Here is a 27,427-nt window from a genome sequence, read left to right as displayed (position 1 = left end):
CAGGCTAATTGCTGAGCGTACTAAGTTTTTCACCAATATATTTCAAATTGTGTGTTTTTATGCCACTTGTTTGTGTTACTAATGGCTAAAAATGCAAACAGAGACACGGAGTGACAGAAAGGATTTCCAAAGACTGGCTTGTTCTATAAACCGTGAATTCTAACACAAATGAAATGTCAGGTGATGTTCAAACAGAAGATAATGTTGACAATGACATCAAAGTATCCGGTGGGATTTGAAAGCAAAAATGCTTGTATCGATGTCTTAATCCTGCTGCAAAACAAATTACATTGATGAAACACTTTGTCCTCGACTTTAAAATAACACATAGAAACAGCTATTAATTGGACTAGGATAAGAACTTTGGTCGATTCCTAGTTTTGGCGGCTAGAATCGTTCATATTAGTCCAATCTGATTCCGAAGACGAACATAGGACTGCCAGTGCATACTGTATAAGGTATATCAACTGAGTTGAAAATCGAAACAGATAAGACTGAATTAATTAGAACCACTCTTAATGCCCACCTCCTTATTTAGGTCTCATAACCAAAATCAAAAGTTGTCAATTTCTTCTTTAAATTAATGCGACCAATCACCACACACTTTTTGAAGTCCTTCTTGTAGTTACCTTTCATTATAAACTTGCGGCGTTTAGCAATATTACCGCTCGATCTGCCCAATGAGATCAGCAACAAAAGCAAAATTAAAATACTGAATGAATCAGATTTATCTTCAATCATAACAAAATCAGCAGGCTGAATTCACGGTACAGCGATAAAGTGTTGCGATAAGTTATAAGCGGCTTTCCATTTTGTACAGAAAAACCAGTTGTTCCAGTGAAAAATTAAACTGAACGGTTCTTGGAAATGTTCATGAGAAAAGGAGATACCTTCACAGGTATTCCTCCTTTCTCGTTTTTTTTTTCCGGAATGCTTGTCCTGTACCATTGTTTTTGTTGAAAAATTGTTTTGTTCCATTTACCGGAAAATTCTCACCGATTTTTCCACAAAAATGGAAAGCACTTTATATTTCGATCGGTTTAATGGTACTCGAGGATTCTTAACTGCAACGTAAACTTTTAGTGGAAATTGTCTAAACTGGAAATACTACGCAAAACAAGAAAAGTATATTCTCAAATTCATTTATTCGTACATTTTTTTAAAAAACTTTTACAAGATAATATCCAATATTCATTCTCTTGAGCTTAAATTAAGATTGCTAATTCAGCGATAGTACTTTTTCTGTAAATTTGTCGTATGTTATATTAATGAAATAACAATTACCACCTAAGAGGCTTACTTTCACTACAATCACTACAATAACAAGTGAAGAGAAAATAAAACTTTTTTTTGGCCTTTAATTGAATTCTCTCTATTATTTCTCTCAATTTGGAATGAGATAGTTAACTTCATAAATTTTACGTGTCTTTACGTGTATATTTACCAAAATAGGCAATAGATAAAACAAAATAAATCTCTTTGGAGATCATCTAACATTCTTTTAATTTAGTTCTGTTAGTTCAATAATATCGTATCACAGATATGAAATATCAATTCTTAGCATGTGGGCCATTTGATACTGATCGAACTGGAGCATAAATCACAGTACCAGAATGAGTTTCCCTTTCATGGAGATATCAAAAAACCTCATCTGTTTGTAACATTAAAAAAGTTTCACAAATACAATGTGCATTGGTATTACAATATTGCACGCCGTACCGTTACCACTAAACAAAGTTTTTGGTATTATTAGAAAGTTGTCAAAAAGTTGTCAAATATTAAATATTTGACATGTTTTTGACATGTTTTTCGCAACTGTGAGTGGCAGAGTTGTCGAGTTCCACGTTTACTCTCAGACAACTGTCAGATCCGCCCCCCTCACTTCCTGCATTTTGATTGGTCATTTAAAACAAAAGCCATCAAAGAGCTGTCAAAAAGATGTCAAGATTTAATCAAAAACTTTGTCAAATGGCAACAGTACGCACACAGCACTGTAAAACTTAATTTTTACTCAAATTATTTTATTGGAAAATAGCCAATCAGCAATTGTTCTTTGCAGTTGCACAGTTGTGTTGTGCTGTGTAACTAAACTTGCATTTCAAATCAACTTTGCACTACATACTCAGCCGATTAAAAATACTTCCTAAAATGTACATATGGATTTACGCCCAGCCCTTGTTTGGGAAACAAGTCCTAGTTTTTTGTAAATCTTTATTGAATCACTTGAAGAGTTTTTTAATTTTTGTTATCCAATCAAAACAAACATGAGCACCAGCGAGTAATCTGTTAGTTTGTTAAATTGACTCGATTAGACACAAATTTCACACGTTCTTGCTAAGCAATTTTTCAATTTCTGATGAAAATTACAAACCACAGGCTAATTCAATTATCAAAATGGTCTCAACTGGTACTTAATATATTATTTGCCTGCCTGTGTGAGCCTAACAACCTTTAGTTTTTTCTATCTTCTTTTGAGTGTACACAGTACACCCCCCTTAGGTCTCAAAGTAAGGCTCTCTTCATGCATAATCTCATCTTGACCTGGGCACAGCGTCAACTCAAACTCTTGCAGCAATCTAGACATAAACACTCGAGCTTCAATCTGAGCAAATGTTTGTCCAATACAAGTCCTTGGGCCAAGAGAAAATGGAAAGAATACGGAGTGTGGAATTTCGCCTTTCGCCTCAGGTGAAAACCTATCAGGATCAAACTTAGTTGGTTCTTTCCACGCTTCAGGAAATCGGTGCATTATATAACTACTAATCATTACGCAGGTTCCTTGAGGGAAGATATAACCCCCAATGTTTTCTTCTTTGGTTGTAACTCGTGTAGTGCCTGCTACAGGTGGGTGAAGTCTCAGTCCTTCCTTCAGAGTCTGCCCCAGGAATTGAAGATTTCCTAGGTCCTTGTATTCAACAAATTGACGGCTTCCTAGCACAGTTTCAACTTCTTGAATAATTCTGCACAAAAGATAACAAATTCGCAATGAATCAGATGTAAGTAAAGGTTGGGACACATAGGCGACAAGTCCCAGCGACAGGTCTCTGCGACAAGTCGCTCTGTGTGCACTGCTTCAAAACAAGCTGCTGCGACAAGGCGCTTGACATGCAGCAAATTTAATTTAGAATAGTGGGAAAGTGAACTACCAGTTGTTTTCCAAATCAATATGGCAAAAATACATGACGCGCTGTCTTTTTGTTAATTTATATTTTGTCGCAGCGACTTGTCGCAGAAGTGTACACATGGTGCGAAAATGCTGCTTTTGCTCATTCTGTCACTGAGATCAGTCGCATGAATTCAAACTGGTTTGAATTCTTGCAACTAATCGCAGCAACAAGCTTCTGTTGCAGTGACAAAGATTGTCGCAGAAATGCACCATGTCACACAAGGCAACATTATTGCAGCAACTTGTCATCTAATGTGTCCCGACTTAAAAGTCATGCTTCTCTTCCTGCACTATAAGAGAAAAATTCCATACTGATGACGTAGATCTACAGAAAACAACACAGTGTTTTTGATTGGTTGTCACAGTCATACCTGCTCTTACAAATTTAGAAACAAACAACATCAAATCAGAGCCACTAAAGGATCTTTGGGAGCTATGTCTTCTGTTTGGATATTCTTTGGTTGGATTTAAGTTTGTAATTTAAAAATATTTCATTTCTCATAATTTTTTAGAACTCTAGTCTGCAATTATCAGAGTCTCAAGTCTGAATCGTACCAAAAACAATTCGTGACCTAATGTTTGATGTACTTTCAGCTAAGGAAGACTACGTTGAAGTTAATTTCTTCACAGGCAGCCTTAAGTAACTTTCGTAATTTGTTTCTTTGTTAGTTTGTTTTTTTTTGTCTTTTTTTTATAGAAACAAAATGACATTTTTCTAACCATCACTGCTATCATTTACCCTTATTACATTTTATTCTTCACCCCCCCTGCCTTGAATAGCGAAGTGACACATACAGTACATATGTAACATAATGCTTATAACAAAATGTTGTTGCTGCTCTTGTTGTGGTGGTGGTGGTGTTGGTGTCTCTGAAACAGGGGAGAATTGAGCATGTAAAGAGGGAGGTAGGGTCTGTATAGAAACTCGGCTGTATGATCCACTTATCTTGAGGGTAACAAAAGCTGTATAAACCATCAATCTATGAAATACAGGGTTATATTATTTTATATTCTAATGCAGTTACATTTTTATATTTTCTACAAACCTGTTTTCAACATCAGGGTGTCTTAGTATTTCATGAAGGGTAAAAGACAACTGGTTTGATGTAGTCTCTTGACCTGTCATAGATACAATGTATAATTAGGTATTTATAAGCAGTATAATCAATCAAGCAATCAATCATCATCAACCATTATTGTTTTGTATGAATGTAAATTATAGCACAAGGCATATTAATTTTGTGTTTTCTAAATTTCTCTTGTGTTCTCAAATTCTTATTATGACAATGTAAGCCTTTGGCTTCTTTTTTTGTCAAGTAAGCATTGTCTTTCTATTGTTATTTCTTGAAATAACTAGAAATCAAAGGGGGATTTTACACTACTTACTGAGCATAGAGCTCTACATGTGTGATTTTCTACTGAAAAACCGACTCTCCCTCCTCCCCATCCCCCACCCAACCCTCTGTACATTTTTTTTATTAACAATAGTCATTCATCCATGACCAGTCATGTACTTTTCAAAAAGTGCAATTCCCTTTTAATTAGCTTTATTCCTGAGAAGCTTAAATTATTACAGTGGAACCTCGATTTAATGAAGTGCCAAGGGACTGGGGAAATTTGTTCGTTATATCGAGGGTTCGTTATATCGAAAACCTCGATATAACAAATTCGCGGAAAAACAACCAAAATGTTCGTTATATCGAGGTATAGTTAATCAATTTTTAACAATTTTACGCTGCACTACGAACCCAGCATTTTCGGATATTGACGATTTCTGAAAATAACATTTATAATGTCTAATTGCCCCCGCCGGGTTTTGGCCCAGAGGCCAAAACCCGAGGAGGCATCATTGTAATCCGCGCGAATATATAGTATATACTGGGAAAAATCTCGATTTGATCAATTTTTGCCCGCAAATAGTCTCGGGAGTTGTAAAATGCCGACAAGCTGAAAGCCCGCAAGTAGGTATCGGGAGTTGTAAAATGCCGACATACGGTGATTGGTCAATGATGACGCAGTAAACGATGATTGGGTAATATGACAGCCCAAGCATGAGCACGTGCACGGAGGACAACAAGTAAACAAACGAAGCTTGTAAAGGTTGATTGCAGTTGGGCAGAATTTTGAAAAAGATAATTTGAGGTTTTATTCGAGGCCTATTCATTTCACAATGTCTAAACGCCGAAAGCAATGCAATTGTTGAAAAGACTTCGCGATAATTAACTAAGTAACTCGCAGAGAAGTAAGAAAATTCACATTTTTTACATCTAAGTGGCCGAAGAAGAAATATGTCTAGGAACACGTACGAACATATCAAGCCATATCTTCAAATTTGTCTGCGATTTACGATAAGCAAGCCTTAGTCCAAAACCGCGATTTACCAAGCGCAAACTACTTGAACGGAGAAAAGCCTTGATCAGTCTATCTCCGGACGAGATTTACAAGAAATTTAAAAAATCTCGATGATTTGGTAAGTGCAGAATGCAATATGGAACAATTGAAAGTATGATGTTTTATATATGTTCGTGTTTATTTGCTTTACTTTACTTTCGGAAAAACTGTTCACAGGCTACTTGTATTCTTTCCTAGGTGTTCCTTACGTTAATCTTTGCAAACGTAACACGACACTTTCGTTCGTTTGTAACAAAATACTTTTGTTTTCCTTGAAAATTTTTTTTTTTGTATTTTATTTTTTTTTTTAGAAATTACAATGACAATAATACATACACGAACCTAATGACAATGCTACAGACACAAACGAATTACAATATTAAACAAGCCTTGCACAACGTGCCTTAAACTTAGTACAAATTGAAAGGACCAAATAAAAACAAAAAAACAAAAACAAAAACAAACAAACTGCCTCCGACAGCGGGTACAGATACAGGTAATTTTTGGTTAATTTACTACAATAAGAATAAGAAAAAGAAAGGGTGACAATTAAAAAGGATTTAATTAGACATTAAACCTAAGGTGATAATAGAGGGAGCAGAGGCTCCCACTTCGTATAATGGTAATTTAGATTATTGTTCTCTCTCGCAATGAAACGTTCCAGTTTGTAAGTATTCTTAATACGTTCTAATAAAAGTCTTGGTGATAAAAATTTGTCATTTAATTTGAAAAGATACAGGAGATATTTGCCTTCAAGAATGATATAGTTCATCAAAGAACTGTGAGTTTCTTTATTACTTATTCCAAATAAAACATCTGTGATCTCGAAGTCCTTAGAGACTTTTAATTGGTCTCTAAACAAGTTCACAACTTCATTCCAGAACATCCTAACTCGTGGACAATAGAAAAAGAAGTGTTCTATAGTTTCTATGTCCGCTTTACATAGGTAACATAATGGGGAGTCGACTATTTTGAATTTATGAAGCGACTTGTTTGTGTAGAGAATCCTATTTAATATTTTGTACTGAAATTCGCGTAGTTTTGTACTCAAGGTTACTTGGAATGGTAAAAGGAATATGTCTTTCCAGTTTAATTGAAAAGACTCGGTATTAAAAAGATCTTCGTATTTCTTTATGGCAGTGGGCGCATGTACAATTTTAGAGATCAGGCTGCTATACAAAGATTTTGATTGCAATTTTTCTACTTCGTTTTCTTCGTTGTTAATTTTGATATGAAAAGTGGAGAGATTTAGTGGATGTGTGTGAAAAGGTATAAGACCTCTGTTTGCGTATAAAGTATTTCGCCAATGTAATGGAAGAGCCTTGTATATACTGAACAGTAAGAAAGTGTCTATGGGTGAAAGAGCCGATCGCATAGGTTCTTTTTTAAACACAAGCTCCCCCGCACAGTCGTAGAGCTCGCCAACTTTATATAAACCATGTTCACGTATTTTGGCGCTGAAGACAGATTTACCTTCAATACAGATGTACTTGTTGTTCCATATTACTTCATTAGAAATTTCTTCCAGTGTAGAGGGATCTGTTTTATTCATAGAGGACCATAGGATTAGACATTCCTTATAGAAGATCGGAGTAACTACCGATAGCCTTTCAAAGTCAAAATTGCAATGAAATAGGAATTTGCCTCCTACCCTTTTAAGATACGTATCTAAAAAAAATTTCCAGCCTGCGGTGTACGGATCTAAATATCTTTTTATACATATTATTCTCTGTGCAGAGATCATTGACCCGATATCAGGCATGTTTAGACCTCCTTTCTCAACTGGATTAATAAGCGCCGTTCGTTTTATTTTATCTTTACCTTTCCATACGAACGTGTAGATGAGCGAATTTAGTTTTTTAATAAAATCTTTTTTACAAGAAACCAAAGCTGCGCGGTATAGGATTTTTGGAATAACGAACGATTTGATTACTTGTATTCTGCCGATAATTGTGAGGCCTCTCCAACTCCAACCTTGCAGAAATTCTTTGACACTTTTTTCAATTGACTCGAAGTTTCTTTTATCAAACAATAGGTGGTCGTTAGTAAAACAGACACCGAGAATCTTAACAACGTCTTTAATCTCTTCCACACCGAAATCCTGGGGGTGTAGCACCATATTACCTAGTGGAAGGATTTCAGTTTTTTCGTGGTTCATTTTTAAACCAGCGTATCTGCCGAAAAGCTTGACAGTGTTCATGAGAACAAAGAAAGAGGCTCTGTCACGAACAAACGATGTCATATCGTCCGCAAAAATTGTTAGTTTTAATTCGTTTCCATCGACGGATATACCCTTTATCTGTTTATTATTGCGGATGTTGACTGCCAAGGTCTCAAGAGCGATTTCCTTGAAAATGCCGTAACATGAAACTCTTGTTTTTTGTTTGTTTTACGGCGACATCGATGACATTTGTTTAATTTAATTAAGTTACGGTTTAAACTGCACGAAAGACGATTCTCAAAACTAAAGAACAAATCTAATCAAAAAACATCTTTTTCGAAAGGGTTTTTAAAACGCAGTACAGCTAGGATATTTGTTTCCTGGTTATCAGGTGTTCACGCCGAAAATCCCGGTGCAAGTTTTTGCATACCTAATTACGATTTACGAAAGCGCTGTGAACACGTCACACGCTCACTCAAGCATGAAGCCGAGAAGCACGTAGTGTGAAGATTTCTTTCAAGAAATGTCGGAACCGTCACGAAAGCATGTTCAAACACTAAAGCGGCAGAGGTTTTACAAAATAAAACGGAGGTTAGTTCAACCGATGGAGAACAAATAAAAGGAAAGGAAGTGACGGATGTAACATGATATTGTTGTTTTTTTCTCGCAGATCGCTGTGATGCCTTTTAAGTCTAATTAAATTAACGCCACGGATTCTACAGGAATTCAACCGCATTGAAAAGCACACCACGTTAGGCTTTAATACAAAATTTCTAAACACGTCACTGTTATTTTAATTTTCGATAGCTTGAATTTCAGTTTGTTATTGAAACAGCAAACGAGATACTTTTGTTTTTGTCAAAAACATGTAACATACTTTTGTTTTTGTCAAAAACGGATGTAACATGATGTTTATGGTAACGTGATTTATTTTCTGCAAAGAAGGCGACATTGATTATAACACAGATGTTATCAGGTTATCAATTAATTATGAGATGCTAGATCACCTTTTCTAAGAAAACAGCATTGCCATATCAAGAAATATTTCACATGATCTGCTATGACGCCTTACTGTCTAATTCAATTAATTTGTGGTTTTAACTTGGGGCCACGGAGTCTACACGAATCCTTCTGCAGAAGAAAAACGCAATGTTCGTGATGAAGACTGATCTGCGCATGCGTTTAGCACAAAGTATTTTTTCCAGAAAGAATTGTACCACAAGGAGAGCATAGTGCTTTCTGAAACAAATATATACCTTGAGTTCTTCAATTGTAAGTATCGTAATGGACTCCCCGATTTACCAAGGGCACACGGTCAGGTGCTCTCCATCCCCTCCCCCCTTTACAGAAATAATTAATTAATTGATATTAATTAATTAATTAATTAATTGGTGATTAAAAGTTTACACCGCGTTAGCGGTTTAGTGGCTTAGTGGTTTAGTGGTTTAGTGGTTTAGTGGTTTAGGGGTTTAGCAAACGCCAACCCACCAAACCATCACAATAGTGCATTCTGCACTAAAAACTAAAAATCTCGATGATTTGGTAAGTGCAGAATGCAATATGGAACAATTGAAAGTATGATGTTTTATATATGTTCGTGTTTATTTGTTTTACTTTACTTTCGGAAAAACTGTTCACAGGCTACTTGTATTCTTTCCTAGGTGTTCCTTACGTTAATCTTTGCAAACGTAACACGACACTTTCGTTCGTTTGTAACAAAATACTTTTGTTTTCCTTGAAAATGCCGTAACATGAAACTCTTGTTTTTTGTTTGTTTTACGGCGACATCGATGACATTTGTTTAATTTAATTAAGTTACGGTTTAAACTGCACGAAAGACGATTCTCAAAACTAAAGAACAAATCTAATCAAAAAACATCTTTTTCGAAAGGGTTTTTAAAACGCAGTACAGCTAGGATATTTGTTTCCTGGTTATCAGGTGTTCACGCCGAAAATCCCGGTGCAAGTTTTTGCATACCTAATTACGATTTACGAAAGCGCTGTGAACACGTCACACGCTCACTCAAGCATGAAGCCGAGAAGCACGTAGTGTGAAGATTTCTTTCAAGAAATGTCGGAACCGTCACGAAAGCATGTTCAAACACTAAAGCGGCAGAGGTTTTACAAAATAAAACGGAGGTTAGTTCAACCGATGGAGAACAAATAAAAGGAAAGGAAGTGACGGATGTAACATGATATTGTTGTTTTTTTCTCGCAGATCGCTGTGATGCCTTTTAAGTCTAATTAAATTAACGCCACAGATTCTACAGGAATTCAACCGCATTGAAAAGCACACCACGTTAGGCTTTAATACAAAATTTCTAAACACGTCACTGTTATTTTAATTTTCGATAGCTTGAATTTCAGTTTGTTATTGAAACAGCAAACAAGATACTTTTGTTTTTGTCAAAAACATGTAACATACTTTTGTTTTTGTCGAAAACGGATGTAACATGATGTCTATGGTAACGTGATTTATTTTCTGCAAAGAAGGCGACATTGATTATAACACAGATGTTATCAGGTTATCAATTAATTATGAGATGCTAGATCACCTTTTCTAAGAAAACAGCATTGCCATATCAAGAATTATTTCACATGATCTGCTATGACGCCTTACTGTCTAATTCAATTAATTTGTGGTTTTAACTTGGGGCCACGGAGTCTACACGAATCCTTCTGCAGAAGAAAAACGCAATGTTCGTGATGAAGACTGATCTGCGCATGCGTTTAGCGCAAAGTATTTTTTTCCAGAAAGAATTGTACCACAAGGAGAGCATAGTGCTTTCTGAAACAAATATATACCTTGAGTTCTTCAATTGTAAGTATCGTAATGGACTCCCCGATTTACCAAGGGCACACGGTCAGGTGCTCTCCATCCCCTCCCCCCTTTACAGAAATAATTAATTAATTGATATTAATTAATTAATTGGTGATTAAAAGTTTACACCGCGTTAGCGGTTTAGTGGCTTAGTGGTTTAGTGGTTTAGTGGTTTAGTGGTTTAGTGGTTTAGGGGTTTAGCAAACGCCAACCCACCAAACCATCACAATAGTGCATTCTGCACTAAAAAGACTCGCGGCAGGCGAAACCGGAAACCAGAAGCGAGCGACTTTTAGAAAGTCAAGCGTTTTCATTATCAAAGGTGAGAAATTCTTTCGGTATCCTTTCCTTTTAAAAAGTTGATCGTTGTCATGAAGCGTGATTTACGATAAGAAAGCCTTTGTCCAACTGACCGTGATTTACCAGGCACAAACTACTTGAATGGAGAAAACTTTAAAAGTCCTGATCGGTCCACTTCCGGACGAAATTTTAATTTTACAAGATGATATGCGGCATCAAGAAAAGAAATTCAAAAGAGATCTCGAAATGCATTGTGATTATTAGTGCAGAATGCACTTTTGTGATGGTTTGGTGGGCAGTCGTGTGATAAACCCCTAAACCCCTCAAGCGCTAAAGCACTATGGTGTAAACTTTTAATCAGCAATTAATTAATTAATATCAATTAATTAATTATTCCTTGTGGAGGGGGTGGGGGTGGGGAGCACCTGACCGTACCCCTAGGTAAAACCTGGAGCACATCTACGTTACTTTCATATGAAGATCTCAAACGTATATATTTGTTTCAGAAAACCCTTTGCTCTCCTTGTGGTACTACTCGACGTTGTAGGGCAACGTTCTTTACGCCAAACGCATGCGCAGTTTAGTCTACATTTTTTGCTGGAACTCTCATGAACATCGCTTGTATTGCGTGTTTGTGGTAGGATTCCTGCAGACTTCGTGGCGCCAAGTAAAAACCGCAAATTAATTAAATTAGATTTTGAGACTTTCACAGCGGTTTCGTAATTAGGTATGCAAAAACTTGCACCGGGATTTTCGGCGTGAACACCTGATAACCAGGAAACAAATATCCTAGCTGTACTGCGTTTTAAAAAACCTGTCGAAAAAGATGTTTTTTGATTAGATTTGTTTCTTTAGTTTTTGAGAATCGTCTTTCGTGCAGTCTAAACCGTAACTTAATTAAATTAAACAAATGTCATCGATGCCGCCGTAAAACTAGCCTGCGAGCAGGCTCTCTATTTGGGGGCAACGTGAATATTGAACTCTTCGAGCGCCGAAGGCGCGATCCCGCGAGTGCCGAAAGCCCGAGTCGGCGAGCGAAGCGATCCGCTGGGCGAGCGCGCGCCTTCGGCGCTCGAGCAGTTCAATATTCACGTTGCCCCCGAATAAAACAAAAAACAAAAGTTTCATGTTATCGCATTTTCAAGGAAGACAAAAGTATTTTGTTACAAACGAACAAAAGTGTCGTGTTACGTTTGCAAAGATTAGCGTAAGGAACACCTGGGAAAGAGTACAAGTAGCCTGTGAACAGTTTTTCCGAAAGTAAATAAAGCAAATAAACACGAACATATATAAAACATCATCAGTGCGGCGCGTAACCAGAACTGGATATATGATTTCCTGTCATCTGATTGGCTCACTCACTGACCAAAACATTGTTCTGATCGCGAAAGGACTAAGCTTTAGTGGGTTGGTAAGCAAATATGGCGTCGGCCCTCGAGCTCCATGAAAGAATATAATAGCAATAGAATCCCGATTTAACCCACGTTGTATTGAACCTCGGTAAAACTCAAACCAGTGGTTGGTTTCCTTGGATTTGCGTTACGTATTTAAACGCTTCAATTTAACGCACGCTTACTCGAATCAATTTTCGTTTCCTCTTGAGTTCGATAAATCAAGATTCCACCGCCGCACTGCGCTGAACTTATCAATAGTACAAAGGATTTTTTGCACGAGATCTCGTTCTCAAGTTCGCCACATACAAAGATAATTCAGCCTTAAAAATGAGGCTGTTTCAAGTGAAGTCTGATGCAAATGATATATTTTTTCATCAGGCTTTTATGACAGTTGAAGTATTGACCAGTATTGTAGTACACTCTCGTTTTCATTTCCGATCATTTTAAATCTCCCTCCTGTTTAATATGTACTAGCGGGAATTAAATCAAACTCGACTCTTAGTGCATACAATCTAGATCGTTTAGGTCTTTTCTGTGTCATATGCAATGTTCTAATAATCACTAAAAACATCTAGTCTTAAAAATGTTCCAGGTACATGTATGTACAAAAGTTCTAATACTTCAATTGTTCAGGATTATCCTGATTACAATTGTATATTGAGAAAAGTTCACACTGAGGTGATAAATGTAAATATTAGTATCATTCGGTTCCAAAAATGTTCTGCCACTACAGTTTTCAATTAATCCCGTCACAAAATCCAGTATCCAGTATTATTTGGATTTTAACAGCCCTATATCAGGGTATCTTTCTTTGCTGCTGCCTCAGGAACTTCAATCACTTTTCTGTTTATACTCAAAATTTTGCAGTGTTTGTATTTTGTGTGAAAGCAGGGTTGAAACAAGCATTTATGGTAACTTGAAAAAAGCATTCAACACCACTCATTCAAAAGTTATTTTATTATGTTCCTTGATCATATCATAACTTCCTTTTTTCCTCTTTTAAAGCTTTCTTGCAATGACCTGGAAAAAATAGTATAATTTTAGCAAATGCAATGAGAGCAGCTCAACTCATATAATTATTTATTTCCTTTTACATATATTAGCTATCACTGAGAGGTGAAAATGATTCTGTCAGCATTTGCATACTGCCAAGTCTGTGGATTGCAGCTAGTGCAAGACTCCCAAACAATATTCTACCACATATTTCTCCCACATATTATCTCCACAACCACTAAGATTTCAGGATATGAGGCCAAGGCCTGAATTGAAAAGATGATAGCCTGATGCTTTCACTATATTTCAGTGCTAAATACCATGTGAACCCCCCCCCCCCCCATATTTTTTGGATAGCAAGAGATAATAAAATTTGTGAACAATTTTTATTGACATTATTTTATACCATGGGTATATATACATATACAAGGTAAAAAAGATTTTGTTACAGCAGTCCAGTTTCTCCCCATACCCTAATCATGTCCACCTTAATTGTGAAGTGGCAAGTTTCACTTTTTATCTTTTTTCATCCATAGTAAAAAATCTGTTCTTCTCAGCAATGATTCAAAAGATAAATTAAGGATCATATGGTTGATAGCTAAGCAGTTAAATTAGGGGAGATCAGCTTTGGATATAAGGTTATTATAATTACCATAGATGCTCTCAAATTTGAAATTCTTAATTTTTAGTGCAAGAAATGCTAACATGAATTTAAAATTTAGTCAGTCACCCTAAACTTAACAAGCAAGATATACCCATGAACAATTACGTAAATACTACAAAAATACCAGAAATGAAAATAAATATTATATGAGTCTTATACGTCAATAAGTCATGAGTGCATGATTCAAAATAAAGTCTGCGTCCAAGCCTAGTGGCCCACACAGCCAGAGCTTATTCCGGTTTCTGTAGCATTTAGCGACTAGGAGTATTTTACTCCCCATGGATGGGATGCTAGTCTATCACAAGGATACCCCTGACAGTAAATTCACCAGTAACCATTTATACATCTGGGTGGGAGAGGCACGTTTCTTGCCCAAGAACAAAATGTAGTGCCCTGGCCGGGCCCCCGAACCTGAACTGCTTAATCTAGAGTCCAGCATGCTAGCCATTAATGGGCCACTGCACCTCCCACAAATAATAAATTATTTAAGAGAAGTTATTTGAAAAAGCCAGTGCAACCATAACTAACAAATAAAACCTAACCACATGCAAATGATTTGGAGTGCTTCTAAGGTAATTTGTACTCAGGCAAAAATTATTGTGGTTCAATAGGTTATAACTAACTTTGTGTGAAAATCACTTTTCTACTGATTTGACTCATTGACTCAGACTCATCTGACTCATAAAACAGGGGTAAAAACAGGGGACATTGCCTGACCGCAATGTCCAGACCCATGCGGCACAGACAAAATAACTTGCAAACTGGTTGAACAAAAAAACCCCAGCAATAACAGTATGCAGAGTTGTTTTATTTTCTGCTGTGATTAATGTCACAAAGACAATTAATTATTTGCATTGTTTTCAGCCAGGTATAAGCTTACTATTGTTTTTACCCATGGGTCTGATACATGTACAAATAAAAACCTACCTTATTTTCATCCACCAGTAAAAGATGAAATTGATGCTTTTCACCATAGCTAGTTGAGGGACTTGACTTCTATTAGTTGTAATGTTGAGCAGGTTTTAATAAGCTCAAATCAGGATTGACTGCAAGCTGAATACACTTTCTTCGGGTGAACATCTTTGGTGTCTTACTCACTCAACATCGATGTCAAAAAACTCCAAAATTTCGTTTCAAACCGCTGTCGTAAAGCAGTTCTGGACCATTTTTCACTTTGATAAGGTTTTCTTACACAACCGGCATCTTTTCTTCACGAAAGCGATGTGCTTTTCCAACAGACTGCAAAAGAACATTAAACGAACATGGCATAAGCAGTCCAGTCGATGTATCACTTTACAAATAACGCACATGGCGCGACACAAAGTTGTATCTTCAAAACCACAGCACTATGTGAATAAGTCTTGCACTACAACGAAAAAAGTACGAAATCAAAGCAAATTGTATACAGATTCTTAAAATAATTTTTCCAAAGATGGAAAAAATTGCTACGCACCTTTTATCTTTAGATGTTTGATGCTTGGTCAAGCAGCCTCATGCTATCGAATGCTCCAAAAATCAATATTTTTTCCTCTAGAACTCAAAGAATACGTGAAAAGACGCCATTTTCTCACACTCGTCTGTTACCTTGTTGTTCAAAGGCTAAGTTCCCAAAGTACTGTGGGACATGGGTACTTCAGCGCGTATACAGGACCTAAAAACTCTACCACTATACTGTCCCTTGAAGCGGGCGCCATTTTGAAAAAAATATGACGTCATCAGATATCCAGTTCTGGTTACGCGCCGCACTGATCATACTTTCAATTGTTCCATATTGCATTCTGCACTTACCAAATCATCGAGATTATTTAAAACTCGCGGCAGGCGTTTGCTTTGACAGAGGTAAGAAATTCTTTCGACATCCTTTTCTTTCTAAAGATTGATCATTCTCATGTCATTCTTCATGCTCGGGCTCTCAGCCCATATATTTATAAAACAATTGGGCCGGCTCAAATGGTAATTTTAAAACGTTTTGCTTTTTCTAAAGTTTATCCTCGCTGAGATCAAGACTTTACTACAGTGAAGTGAGTTCGATTCGAGCCCGCAAAGCGGCCCATTCAAAGCGACGAAGTCGCAAAAACGAGCCACGCAAGTCGCGATAGGTCGACCATCCCGGCGAGTAAAATTAATAAAGACGACGGACTTTTTCTAAAGTCTAGCTTGAGTCTAGCTGAGATCCCCCACCACAGCAAAACATGACAAAATGATGTCAAGATGCTGTTGCGTTCTTGTAATTACATGATTTACCGTATCATAATTAATAATCATCCAAAATAGAAAATTAATTTCCAATCAAATGTCAATTGTAGAAAAGGATGAACAGCAAAGAAAAACCGATAAACATCGTCGAAACTTCGGGGGCAACCTAGTGTCAGCTATTTCTAGTATATGCAGATAGATATGAGCATATGTACTTGAACTTGTTCTCTTGTTACAGGATTAAAGGATTTTCATCTTTGTTGGTCTGTTCCACATTGAATTCATCTTTTGTCGCGTATTGACATTTTTTCGTTATATCGAGGTACATTTTACGTTTTGGTCTCTGGATTGTGTTCGTTATAACGAGGATTTCGTTACATAGAGGTTCGTTATATCGAGGTCCTGTTCCATACATTTTACTGTAACTTTGGACGGGCTGAAGAAAATCGTTCGTTAAACCGAGGACTTTGTTATATAGAGGTTCGTTAAATCGAGGTTCCACTGTAATTTATTTATTGTGTAGACAGTGAAGTTTTCATTTTATTTGCAAACAATAATTTAAACAATGGGCTATAAAGTTCTACAAGTATACGCTGCATGACACAAAAATGACTGAATGAATGAACAATGTTCTGGACAAAAAAAAAATCACACCTGCAACAAAGAAAGTGGCAAAATCATCAACCAGGTCTTCAACTGTTATACTTGGTTCCTTTTCAGCAACACTTAAAATATGAGCAAGAATATCAGGTGGGGTGTCTTCTCCTCGTAACACAGCCTCCTTTCGCGCGAGGATCAGCTTCCTTCCAAAGTTACGAATAAATTGGCTTGCCTCATGTACACTTCTTTGGAATGGAAAGGTCGACACTGAGATTCTCCAAAAAGGGCTACGTAGGCTTTGTTGAATCCCCTTTAGACATGTGGATACTGCTGATGGAAATGGACTGTTGGCATCTCTGATTGTATCAACATCGACATCAAATGCAACCTGTATAAAGTATCAAACTGCACTTAATACTTGATACTTACATTATGACAGGACTTAATTTCCGCAACTTTTAAAATATTGCGAAATAAAAGACCCACAAAAATTTGCTTTAAACGTTTTTTATTGTATTTTTTTATGCTAATATATTTTTGACCAAATCGCGAAAATTATGTCCCGCGAAATATGCCCATTCCATCTTTGCAAAAAATAAGTTTCAAATTATAAGGTATTCCCTATCCCAGATAAACCCCTTGAAAACCATACCCTTCACGGCAGCACACACCTATATCCCCCCCCCCGAACCCCCCCCCCCCTAGTGAGGTTTAAATATTAAAGCAGGCCCTGCATTCTTTAGTAAAAAAAATTCGAGAAAAAACTCTTTTAAGTGTCAAAAAATTAATATTTACAGATGTTTCGGGCAGAGCCCTTCTTCAGTGTAATGTAAAAATGCCGATGTTAAAAAGCGAGTTGCGCCATACGAAAAACAAACGGCTAGCGCGCGCAATACTAGCGCGCGCGAAATTTACACAGTCGATTAATTATGGATTGATGTACAAATGAAATGTACGGCGCATGTTGTTGATATGCGCAGGATCAGTCAAATAAAACTGAAATTAATGTTAAGTCCGCTCGGTCTGAGAGAACCGAGCTCGAAAATCAGTCGCATTTCCTGCTGTTTCCGGCGCGTGTTGCCGCCACTGCACTGTTTCAGGCCACAAACCGCTATGTCGTTGAGTGAGTGGGAGGCTGAGTTGAAATTTTCAGCCACCGGGAAGCCAGGAGAGTGGTTACGGATACTTCGCAAGTGCTCACTGAAACGTTCCCGGAGGCGCCTCCCAGTCTCACCGATGTATAGGACCGAACAACGGCGACAAACGATGCAATAGACAACATTTTCAGACTGGCAGGTGAAGCGATCACGGATGGTATAGACGCTCTTGGGGCCCTGTACGTTCGTTTGGGGTGTGGTGTACTTGCACGTCAGGCAACGAGGACGTCGGCAGGGATAAGTTCCGGCGACTGAGTGCGTGTATCCAGGGGAGTGCACGAGAGCATCCCTGAGGTTTTTGTCGCTTCGATACGACACTAGGGGGAACTCGGTGAAAATCCTGCGTGTCTCAGGATCAGTGGACAATATGTCGAAGTTGTCCAGCAGGATGCGTTTTGTGCCGGTGTTGAAGGGGTTGTACGTTAATACGAGCGGCACTCTATTCTCTGCGTTGTCGTCCCGGTGTGATGGTGGTGTTAGTGCGTCGTCTCGGCGGACAGTTGATACCCTGCGTAGGTCGTTGTCGAGTGAGGCTTCGGGGTAACCACGCGCCAGGAAGAAGGTCTTCATTTCCGAGGTTCTGGCTACAAAATCATCATTATCAGAACAGATTCGGCGAAGTCGAAGAAACTGGCTGTATGGGATTGCCTTTTTACAATGATCCGGATGGAGTGACGTATGATGGAGGTAATTGTGTGTATCTGTCTCCTTGTAGTGCACGGACGTCTGTAGGGTGTTGTTTTTAATTGCCAGCTTGATGTCGAGAAAAGGTAGTTCCAGTTCACTGATGTTGGATGTGAACTGCAGGGCTGGGTGATAGTTGGAGACGTAATTGATAAATTCCTCCAGATCAAGGCGACTGCACTGTGCAGCTCCGACCACATCGTCAATGTAGCGTTTGTGAAGTTGGGGTACAAAGCCGGTGTAGTTGGTGCGGATCTGTTCTTCAATGTAACCGACAAACAGGCACGCATAGTTGGAACCCATTTTGCTTCCCATTGCCACGCCTCCTATCTGATGATAGTGTTGATCGTTAAATGAAAATGCATTGAGATTCATGATCAGTACCAGCTCCGCCAGGCGGGTCAAGGTTGGTGTTGATGGCTCCTTTACAGTCCTTTTGTCTAGGAAAAAGCTGAGGGCTTCTAGTCCACCATGGTTAGGGATGACGGTATACAGCGATTTAAGTGCATCTGTCACAGTGAGCCGACCAGAGCCGTGAAAATTAAAATAACCGATTTCGACGAAAGTTGGTGTGGTTGAAGTACTTCTTATGGCCATTAACGTGACACAGTTTAAAATTTGTCAGACCTTTATATGACAAAAAAAGTGAAGGTCAAAGGTCAAGCCTAAACTGTAGGCGATTTATCGCCTTCAAAAAAGCAAATATTGACAAGTTTTAAACATTTTTTTTACAACTCCAAGACGCAAGAAATCAAAATAAAGTTAATAGCAGTGAAGAATAATGCAAACTGAATAAGACTATGTAAGAATTTATTTTGTATCTGAGGAATTTCATTTTCATAACCTTCGTGAATAACGTGTCCTAGTTGGTTGGTGTTTTTTGCCTTAAAAGTGGTGTTTTTTAAGATCCTTTAATTATGCATTCCAGCGTTCTATTAATAAAACGAATGCTCCGAGACAAAGATAAGGAGCTATATTTTAAGATAAAAAATAAAAATGCTCGGGCAATTTTGTTTTCTAGGAATTTTTCATAAGTACTTTTAGACTATTCAGCCAGCTTCGCGTTGCGTGACACTAAAGAAAACGGTGTTTGTTTCATTCGTGTGGAATATATTTATTTCGCTATAATGAGTATTCAGGCCTAAGGATGAGTAACATTATTTTATTATTTAGCAATACTTTTATAAGCGTGCCAAAAAGGTCCTTCGCACGTTTAAGGATGTGTCATTCAAAGTCTTCAAAAGGGTTTATAAACGACGAAATTATAAAGTCAATATTCAACAGACACCTCACCTCACGAAATTTATGTCTGCGGCCTTCAATTAATCCTTTACAATTTTCAGCTCTTTTTCGGTATTTTGTGCATATGTACTAAGGATAGATCTAGGAATGTAACAATCTTCCTTAAGTGGTTTACATAGTTATTGATATAATTACGGCGCGTGAGCCGCGGTTGTAAAGCGTGGGAACAAAGACCTCTCATTGGCTGAACTTGATTTTGCGTTTCGCAGCTAAATTTTACGATTGATAAAAGGGAAATGTTATTTGAATCCGTTTGTTAGTTATTTTCTAACCGAAAGGTAGCATATGCACAAGAAGTTTCTTAGATCTATATATTTTTCAACGATTTGACGGTGAATGCAGGAAAGAAAAGATGTTTTGTTCATTTGCGCGAGCGGCAAGCTCAATTCCTTGTGGCAATCGACAAGTGAGAGAAGGAAACGACGAACTTCTGCTGACTTCGCTGGAGACTTTGACAGCTCAACTTGAAACATGGAAAATTCAGGAAAAAGATTTACTTCTAAACAGAGCAGGTAACCGTTTTAAACGTAACAAGCCGACTGAATTGCCTTACTTTTGCACTTGAACTTCTCATAAATTAAACATCACTATTTACAAATTACCTAATATTAAAGTTTTAGACTATTTTATTCCTAGAATTGAACCCTGAACAAAAATTAAATTAGACATACTTGATATTATTTTAGGCATTCAAGATGTAAATGATGAACAAAAAAATGTCTTGACAATATGTTCGGCACATCGCTTTGAGCTTGCCAAGCACTGGAGACCTTCAACCGCTTGCTGTCATCCCGAACATACTCAAAGTACTCAGAAACGAAAGGTTTCAATTCCTGATAGATACATCACACCGGATATGGCGAAAGAAATCATGTTAATGTATGGTTTACACTGTATTATTGGATCCCGTAAGTGTTTCAAGTAGTATATTGTAATTAATCTGTGTATATTTGTTCGGCCCCGTTACACTTGCCAATGTTTCATGCAACATGTCTCGCATTTTTGTTGCGCCTTTGCGACAAGTTCCAGGAGGCGTTACAAACTCGTGTAAGGTGTTACAGCGTTGTTGCTCGTTATTAAAAGAGGCTTTGATTCCTTTCGTGCAAGGCTTGCTACATCGTATACCGAAACATGTCCATTTGAGTGGATGTCACGGAAGTTATTTTTGCGTGTAATCTATCGCAGCGAGACAAGTTGCAAGACAACTCGCCTCGTGCCACCGTGCCCGAAAGTTGCATACGGTAAACCAGCAACCCCTGGGGGGGGGGGGGGGACTCCCATATCAAACAGACAGGGATGCTCCTCGGAAATTTTGAATTAAACCCCGAAAGGAGACCAATCTGGGCGTTACTCACTCTTCTTTGACCCCTAAAAGATACCTTTTTAAAACATTTTTAAGCTAAGAGTCCAAAATCCGAAATTTACACCCGCAGGCGAGACGACGAGCATCCCAGTCTCTTTGATATGGGAGTCCCCCCCCCAACCCCCGGGCCAGCAACGCAGGGGAAAGCAGAACAAAATAATGTCTCTTTTTTGCCAGACACTGATTTATTGTCAGTTCGCTCACTACACGCGCTCTCTCCCTAAACTTCTTTATTCACCTATATACATTCTTCACACACTTTAGGGGGTTGGGGTTAGGTGCGGGGGGGGGGGGGGTACTACTTTTTTATAATTGTATGCTATGACGGTAGTTGCCAGTAGGTGGTGTCGAGTTTGTAAGGGGAATAGGGTCCCTAACTATGTATAAACATTTCTGCTTTTATCAATGTTGAGGCGTGTTGTGTTATCTGTTAGGGAACTGGGATCAAACATAAGACCACATGGTCTAACTATCCAACCAGGCGTAGTAAAAAAGATCAATATCGTCGAATTTTCTTCACAATCTGGCATTTTTTAATGCTAGCTTGACATTCTGCATGGAGGAAAGGAGATGTTATACAGTTTCTTCTCTGATCTTTGGGAAGGTAGATTTAGGTTAGATTGAGAGTGTGCTATCATTCGCGGAATTAAAGGAAGCGTAAACAACGCATGTACCGCCACCCTTATGTTTTTGGTCAACGAACTTAAACATCTATCCGTTTATGTGAAATATGAATCTTATACCCGTAATTTGTATACATATCATAGGTGTGTGCCGTCAGTGTCGGGAAAAGCACGCTTGTTATCTGAAACAATTTAAGTCTTCACAGCAGCCATCTTCAGAGAATATTGCAGCTAAGAGTATCACACCCCGTAAAAGGTTTCCTATTCCACCTGAAGTGTTAAGCAGCCCGTCTGGTATGGAAGATTCTTTAATAAGCGATGAAGATTACAAACAACCACTTACACCAGCCACTGCAAAAACAGCCTACAACCAGTATGTGTACAAATTACATGAAGCGACTGGGATAAGTGAGCCATTTAGACATCTGGATTCTGTTCTTATGAAAGAGTGGAACGATTTGCACCCTCGTACTCAACATCATTATGCATCGTTCGCTAAACAAGGAGTAAGACCAGTTTTGGAATCAATTGCCCCTGGCCAAGGTGAAGAGCTTTGGAATTACTTGAAAAACAGTTCAATAATGGGTCTTAGCAACAACGATAACAACGATGAAGATGAAGAACTTTCTCTTAACACCCTCTCGGACAGCACTTTACGGAATCTCATTGATGCCTATAACAATGCACAGTCTTCAAAATCGAGAAAAGAAATTCTGTCAATATTTGCCCAAAATTTTACGAGAAAGCAATTGAAAGACCTTATTCCTGGTTTGACAGATTTCCGTATAAAGGAGGCTAGAAAGCATTGTAAAGAACATGGACCAGGCATTGCAGTGCCTACAGCTCCAATTCACAGGTTCTACCTCAGTGAAAACAAAGTTGACCACTTTTTAAGGTTCATAACAAGCGACATGATTTCGCAAGACACAGCATACGGTACTTCCAAAATTAAACTTGAAAGTGGAGTGGAACTAGTGGTTCCAAAACCAATACGAAAATTGATTCCAGCGCGAATCATCGCCCAGTACACGAAGATTTGTGACGAAAGTGGATTTAAACCGGCCAGTGTAAGAACTTTGTTCAGAATTCTTGAAGTCTGCCCCGCATCGACAAGAAAATCTCTTCAAGGTCTGGACAACTACACTGCGGACGGCTCAGAGGCATTTGAAAATTTAGAAGAAGTTATCAGCAAGCTCTATGACGGAGGAATGCCCGATAGTAAGGCTGACAGGCTGCGTTCATTGGCCCTATCTTGCAAACGTTACCTTAAGCAGGACTACAGCACACATGTCGTGAACGATTCAACAAGCGACAATTTCTCTGTGTCTCCTGACCATTGTCGATTCTTTGCACTAAGCGACCCTAAGAAAGAACAATTGAAGCAGAGCTGTACACATAGCCACTTACTCGAGTGTGATAGGTGCCAGGAACTACGTGATCTATTTTTGTCGTTAGAGGAGGAAATAGGAAAGATCTCTGAGCAGTGCACCATGGCTAGTGACGACATATGTGATCTTCGTTTCCTGCTGGATGACAGTAAAGACAAGATAGAACAATGGAAAGCTCACATTTTGAGAAGTGTGAATCAAGAGGAGGGAAAGCAGGAGGTCCTTGATCAGTTACAACCTACTGAAGCCCTTTTGGTGGAAGATTGGGCGATGAAATTTTTGCCACTGCACTTCAGGGAAAAATCAGCTGAGTTCTATGGAAAGCGTGGTATCAACTGGCATGTCACAGCAGTGATACGAAAAACACAAGAATGCTCATTATCAGTAGACGTTTTTGTCCATGTCTTCGACAGTTGCGATCAGAACCAGATCACAGTGGCTTCAATTACCCAGAACACGCTCTTTACACTTAAAGAGCTGTATCCGGAGCTAACAGGAGTTTATCTAAGATCAGACAACGCCGGTTGTTATCACGGGGCATATCTTTTGACAAGCCTCCCCAGTATTGGTCATGAAACTGGCATCAGAGTCATTGGCTATGATTTCAGCGAAGCTCAACATGGCAAAGATATATGCGATCGAAAGACAGCGACAATGAAGCAACATGCAAGACGCTTTGTGGCAGAGACGAAAACCGACATTCTGACAGCGCGTGATCTAAAAAAGGCCCTGGAAAGTAATGGTGGAGTGAAGGGATGCCGAGTGAGCGTCGCAGAAATGCCACAGCGATCCAGCCAAATTGACGTGAAAAACGTGAAAATAAAAGGAATTAGTCAGATTCACAACATTCGTTACGAAGAAGGTAGCATGCGCTTTTGGAAGGCGTTTGACATTGGAAAAGGAGAACGCATGTTACAAGACGATATGCCATCAATTGAAATTCCAAAGGTTAAGGTACTACAGGCCTTTCCGGAAACATGCCGTTCCAGCGGAGCAATGGCAGGGAGTTCCAAACACACTGAAGGGGAAACGGCATCTCCTACAGGTACTGAAGAAGTTGAAACGGATACGTTATTTGAATGCCCTATTGACGGGTGTATCTGCTCTTTCGATACTGAAACAGAGCTCCAGAGGCACCTAGATTTCGGTAATCACGTTCGTCGCTTATATAGGGAGTCTCAGTTTGATCACATAAGGCGTCGCTATGCTGATATGATAAATGACGAACTGTCAAAGCCACTTTTCGCCGCTAACTTTTCATGTGAGTCTGAGCAGAGTGGACAGGGGGTCAACAATATTACCATGGGATGGGCATTAAAAACACACAAGTCTGCCCGGTTTTCTGAAACCGTTAAAGCGTATCTTAATGACAGATTCCTTATTGGCGAGGAAACAGGAAATAAGGCATCGCCAACTCAAGTTGCTCGGGAAATGCGCAGAGAACGAGATGTTAAGGGTAATCGTCTATTTGTTGGAAGTGACTGTCTCAGTTCTCAACAGATTGCATCATACTTTTCCCGTCTTGCAACAGCAAAAAAGAAACACGGTTCTTTAAACGCAGCTGCCAGTCTGGAGGAGGTAGAAGAATTTTTGGATGAAGAGCAGATGCAGGAACGCGAAGAGGACATCACACGTAGAAAGAAGGTTGTTTTTGGCAGCCTGAATTTGGAGCATCCCATCACCTACAAGTCCTACAACCTGTGCAAGTTAGCTGCAGATGGGAAACTAGAAAAGAAATTTAGTATTGCTGATCTGAAAGACATCTGCGACTTACTTGACATAGACACTGAGAACTTTAAGCGTCGTAAAGCCCCGTACAAGGATGCTTTAACAAATGTTTTAAGTTGTTGTACTTGCAATAGGAAGTAACATGGAATGGAGTACTATGATGTTGGACTATTTTGGCCACATTCTGTCTAAGAAGCTTAGAGTTTAGTTCAGCTAGGTACGTATTATTTAAGACATGCACGATGGCGACAACAAAGTTGCATATTGTGCTCGCGGACGTCAATTTTCGCCATTATTCAGATTGTTTTTCAATTTTCCAATAGTCCAGTGTTTTAGATACGAAGTATGACCAAAACATTAACACATTTCCGCATATTGACCCCACCCTATCGATCATACCCTCATGGTTTAATTTTCGCCTTCAAAAGATTTTAAAAATTAATTTCAGTTTCTTTTAAAACTATTTCAGGCTTTTTGTACGTAAAACTTATTTTTCATTTTTTATTCATTTTTGCAAATTTCTAGATATTTTCTAACAATCTTAAATTTTGAAAGTGAAGATTTTGAAGTTGATGACGTCATTTTGACGTTATATGACGTCACTGCTAAAACGTTACCACAATCAACCTACGAGGTTTAGGGCGCTTAGCATTCCAAAAAAGTTTCTACGCAATAGCTTAATTACTTTTGAAAGTAAAGAGGAGGCTCTTTCTGCCTCCCCTCCCCACCCCCTCCCCCTCGCCTTACCAATTCAAAACACTCAGGTTTGCAACGTTATTTGCAAAAAAAGTAAGAGAAATGATGAAACAGTGTGATTGTGACAGTAAATGTCTTGTCAAACGTTATGGTTTTTTAAATCTCATTTAAAACTTCTCACCGACAACAGGTTGTTAAAACATTAAAAATACCCATTTTTTTACAAAATAGAGGTAGAAGAAGCAGCGCATGAGATCCATAATATGCAATTGCCCAATAAGTTCTTCACAGCTTTTTAAAGCTGGGGCCATCTTCTTTACATCCATATATGAATGGAAGCCCAAAATTGCTGGAGCATGGAGAAGTGGCATTTTAAAAAAAGTGAAAATATGCTGGTGTCTGACAATTAAAATAGATACTCACTTTTGACCACCCCTGAATATTTTACCTTGATATGGCAGGCAATTTTAATGATATTGCCTAAGAGCATATACCACCCCCTTTCCATATATTGCCAAAGAAGGATGCCTTCTTTTTATCACTTCATGAAAATAAATAATAAAATATGCATTATTTTTGTTATTTTTGAAGATAAAATTTTGTCCTCGGATCACGGAAAAAAGGCTGCCCAATTTCTTGGCTTATTAAAAGCAGCTAGTCAAACTTTTATGCTCATTGTGATCGGCACATGTAATGCTATCATTCCACAAAAAATAGTGGGAATCAAGGATTTCGAATTTCATAACCTCCATACATAGATGGTCGGTTTTCTGTGACAGATGCACTTAATTAGTTTATAAACTTACCTTTCCAATAGCATCAAGTGTAACTCGAGCAAACTCTTGTGCCATATCGACAGTAGTTTTGCCATCAGCCATTTCATTCAACTTCGCAAGAAACAAGTCACAGCTGTTGTTAAACGCAGGCATCAGATTCATCAAATAGCGGCGATGAAATGCCGGGTTAAGCAGTGCTCTACGCTTCTGCCAAACTGCATGATCGACTTCGTTCAGCACACCACGTCCAGCCATACGCTTACCAAACGGATAGCCAAGATGTCGGTACACGTGATGATTCTTAGGCAAGTTAAGCGTGATCATACACTTTCGAACGAGCTCAGGATCAGTTACACATGTAAACGGATTATGATACGCCCACATTACAACAACAGGGCCGTGAATACGCCGTTGTTCGTCTAGCATTTCATGGATGATTTTTCCACGAGCTCTTTCACGCAAGATGTACGGAATGTTGCCTGAGAAAAAGCTGTCTCTCTTTGGTCCTGGCAGATGCCTATACTTCCAGTGAACGTATGCTAAATAAAGCGAAAATGCTGTTAATGAAACACCCAGCAAAGAAGCAAACGCAATTACGAAACAGTAAAAAATGAAAGCGATCGTCGCCATGTTGGAAACAAAATCAAACAGGCGTTCAAAGTTCACTCGTTTCCATTCCTTCGCACCGGCAAAAATTAGTAGGCCCGCAAAATCGGCCCGCAATAGGCAATCAAGAAAAATTGCAAGGCTGATTCAACGGTTTGGTACTATACTGTAAAATTCCGGTTATAAGCCCTCCCCCCCCCCCCCTCCCGGCTTATAGGCCCATCATCCTGGAAACAAAAAAAGTTACATCCAATTATAAGCCCCCCCGGATATAAGCCCCCGGGGGTCCCCCCCCCCCCTCTACCGGACGACAGTACTGAATAGGGCTAAATGTTGCTTTATTATGCGTTTTTAACTAAAAAACGTATTTCCATCAACACTCCTGTGGCTCGTTTCGAATACGTTCTTTTTATTCCAC

The 27,427-nt window shown here is 38.6% G+C and overlaps 3 protein-coding genes and 1 long non-coding RNA gene across 5 annotated transcripts in view; 1 reads left to right on the top strand and 3 right to left on the bottom strand.

The window, feature by feature from the left end:
* Positions 1 to 1,486: 1,486 nt before the first annotated feature.
* On the bottom strand, positions 1,487 to 27,130 carry LOC144634980 (cholesterol 24-hydroxylase-like). Its single transcript, XM_078494029.1, has 4 exons — positions 26,434 to 27,130; positions 16,741 to 17,074; positions 4,213 to 4,285; positions 1,487 to 2,960 (listed from the first exon to the last, which is right to left on the bottom strand). The coding sequence occupies exons 1-4, from the start codon at positions 27,031 to 27,033 to the stop codon at positions 2,462 to 2,464; spliced, it is 1,506 nt and encodes a 501-aa protein (XP_078350155.1). The 5' UTR covers positions 27,034 to 27,130; the 3' UTR covers positions 1,487 to 2,461.
* The window catches only part of LOC144635075 (tumor necrosis factor ligand superfamily member 14-like), a 255,865-nt gene continuing 239,267 nt past the window's right edge, over positions 10,830 to 27,427 (top strand). Inside the window, exon 1 of one of the 2 annotated variants that reach the window (XM_078494153.1) lies at positions 10,830 to 10,861. The gene's annotated coding sequence lies outside the window, so the exon portion shown is untranslated. The remainder of the gene's footprint in view (positions 10,862 to 27,427) is intronic. The other variant, XM_078494154.1, reaches the window with a different exon arrangement.
* LOC144635113 (uncharacterized) lies at positions 13,173 to 15,637 on the bottom strand. Its single transcript, XR_013567312.1, has 3 exons — positions 15,344 to 15,637; positions 14,818 to 15,129; positions 13,173 to 13,253 (listed from the first exon to the last, which is right to left on the bottom strand). It is a non-coding gene; the product is annotated as an uncharacterized LOC144635113 (long non-coding RNA).
* LOC144635403 (uncharacterized) lies at positions 17,493 to 19,124 on the bottom strand. Its single transcript, XM_078494514.1, has one exon. The coding sequence runs from the start codon at positions 19,122 to 19,124 to the stop codon at positions 17,673 to 17,675; it is 1,452 nt and encodes a 483-aa protein (XP_078350640.1). The 3' UTR covers positions 17,493 to 17,672.

This window comes from Oculina patagonica, chromosome 13 (genome assembly GCF_052425735.1).
Source record: "Oculina patagonica isolate OP01 chromosome 13, crgOcupat, whole genome shotgun sequence".
In the NCBI taxonomy this organism is placed as follows: Eukaryota; Metazoa; Cnidaria; class Anthozoa; order Scleractinia; family Oculinidae; genus Oculina; species Oculina patagonica.
Note: the sequence above shows the minus strand (reverse complement) of the source record. Positions and strands in the feature narration are given on the sequence as shown.

What these genes read in the sequence shown, in the direction of transcription:
- LOC144634980 (XM_078494029.1), bottom strand. Translation starts at nt 27,033, where the DNA reads ATGGCGACGATCGCTTTCATTTTTTACTGTTTCGTAATTGCGTTTGCT. An exon ending in CACTTGATGCTATTGGAAAG is followed by an intron (nt 17,075 to 26,433) that starts GTAAGTTTATAA and finishes TACTTTATACAG; the next exon opens with GTTGCATTTGATGTCGATGT. An exon ending in CACCCTGATGTTGAAAACAG is followed by an intron (nt 2,961 to 4,212) that starts GTTTGTAGAAAA and finishes TCTTTTGTGCAG; the next exon opens with AATTATTCAAGAAGTTGAAA.
- LOC144635403 (XM_078494514.1), bottom strand. Translation starts at nt 19,124, where the DNA reads ATGGCCATAAGAAGTACTTCAACCACACCAACTTTCGTCGAAATCGGT.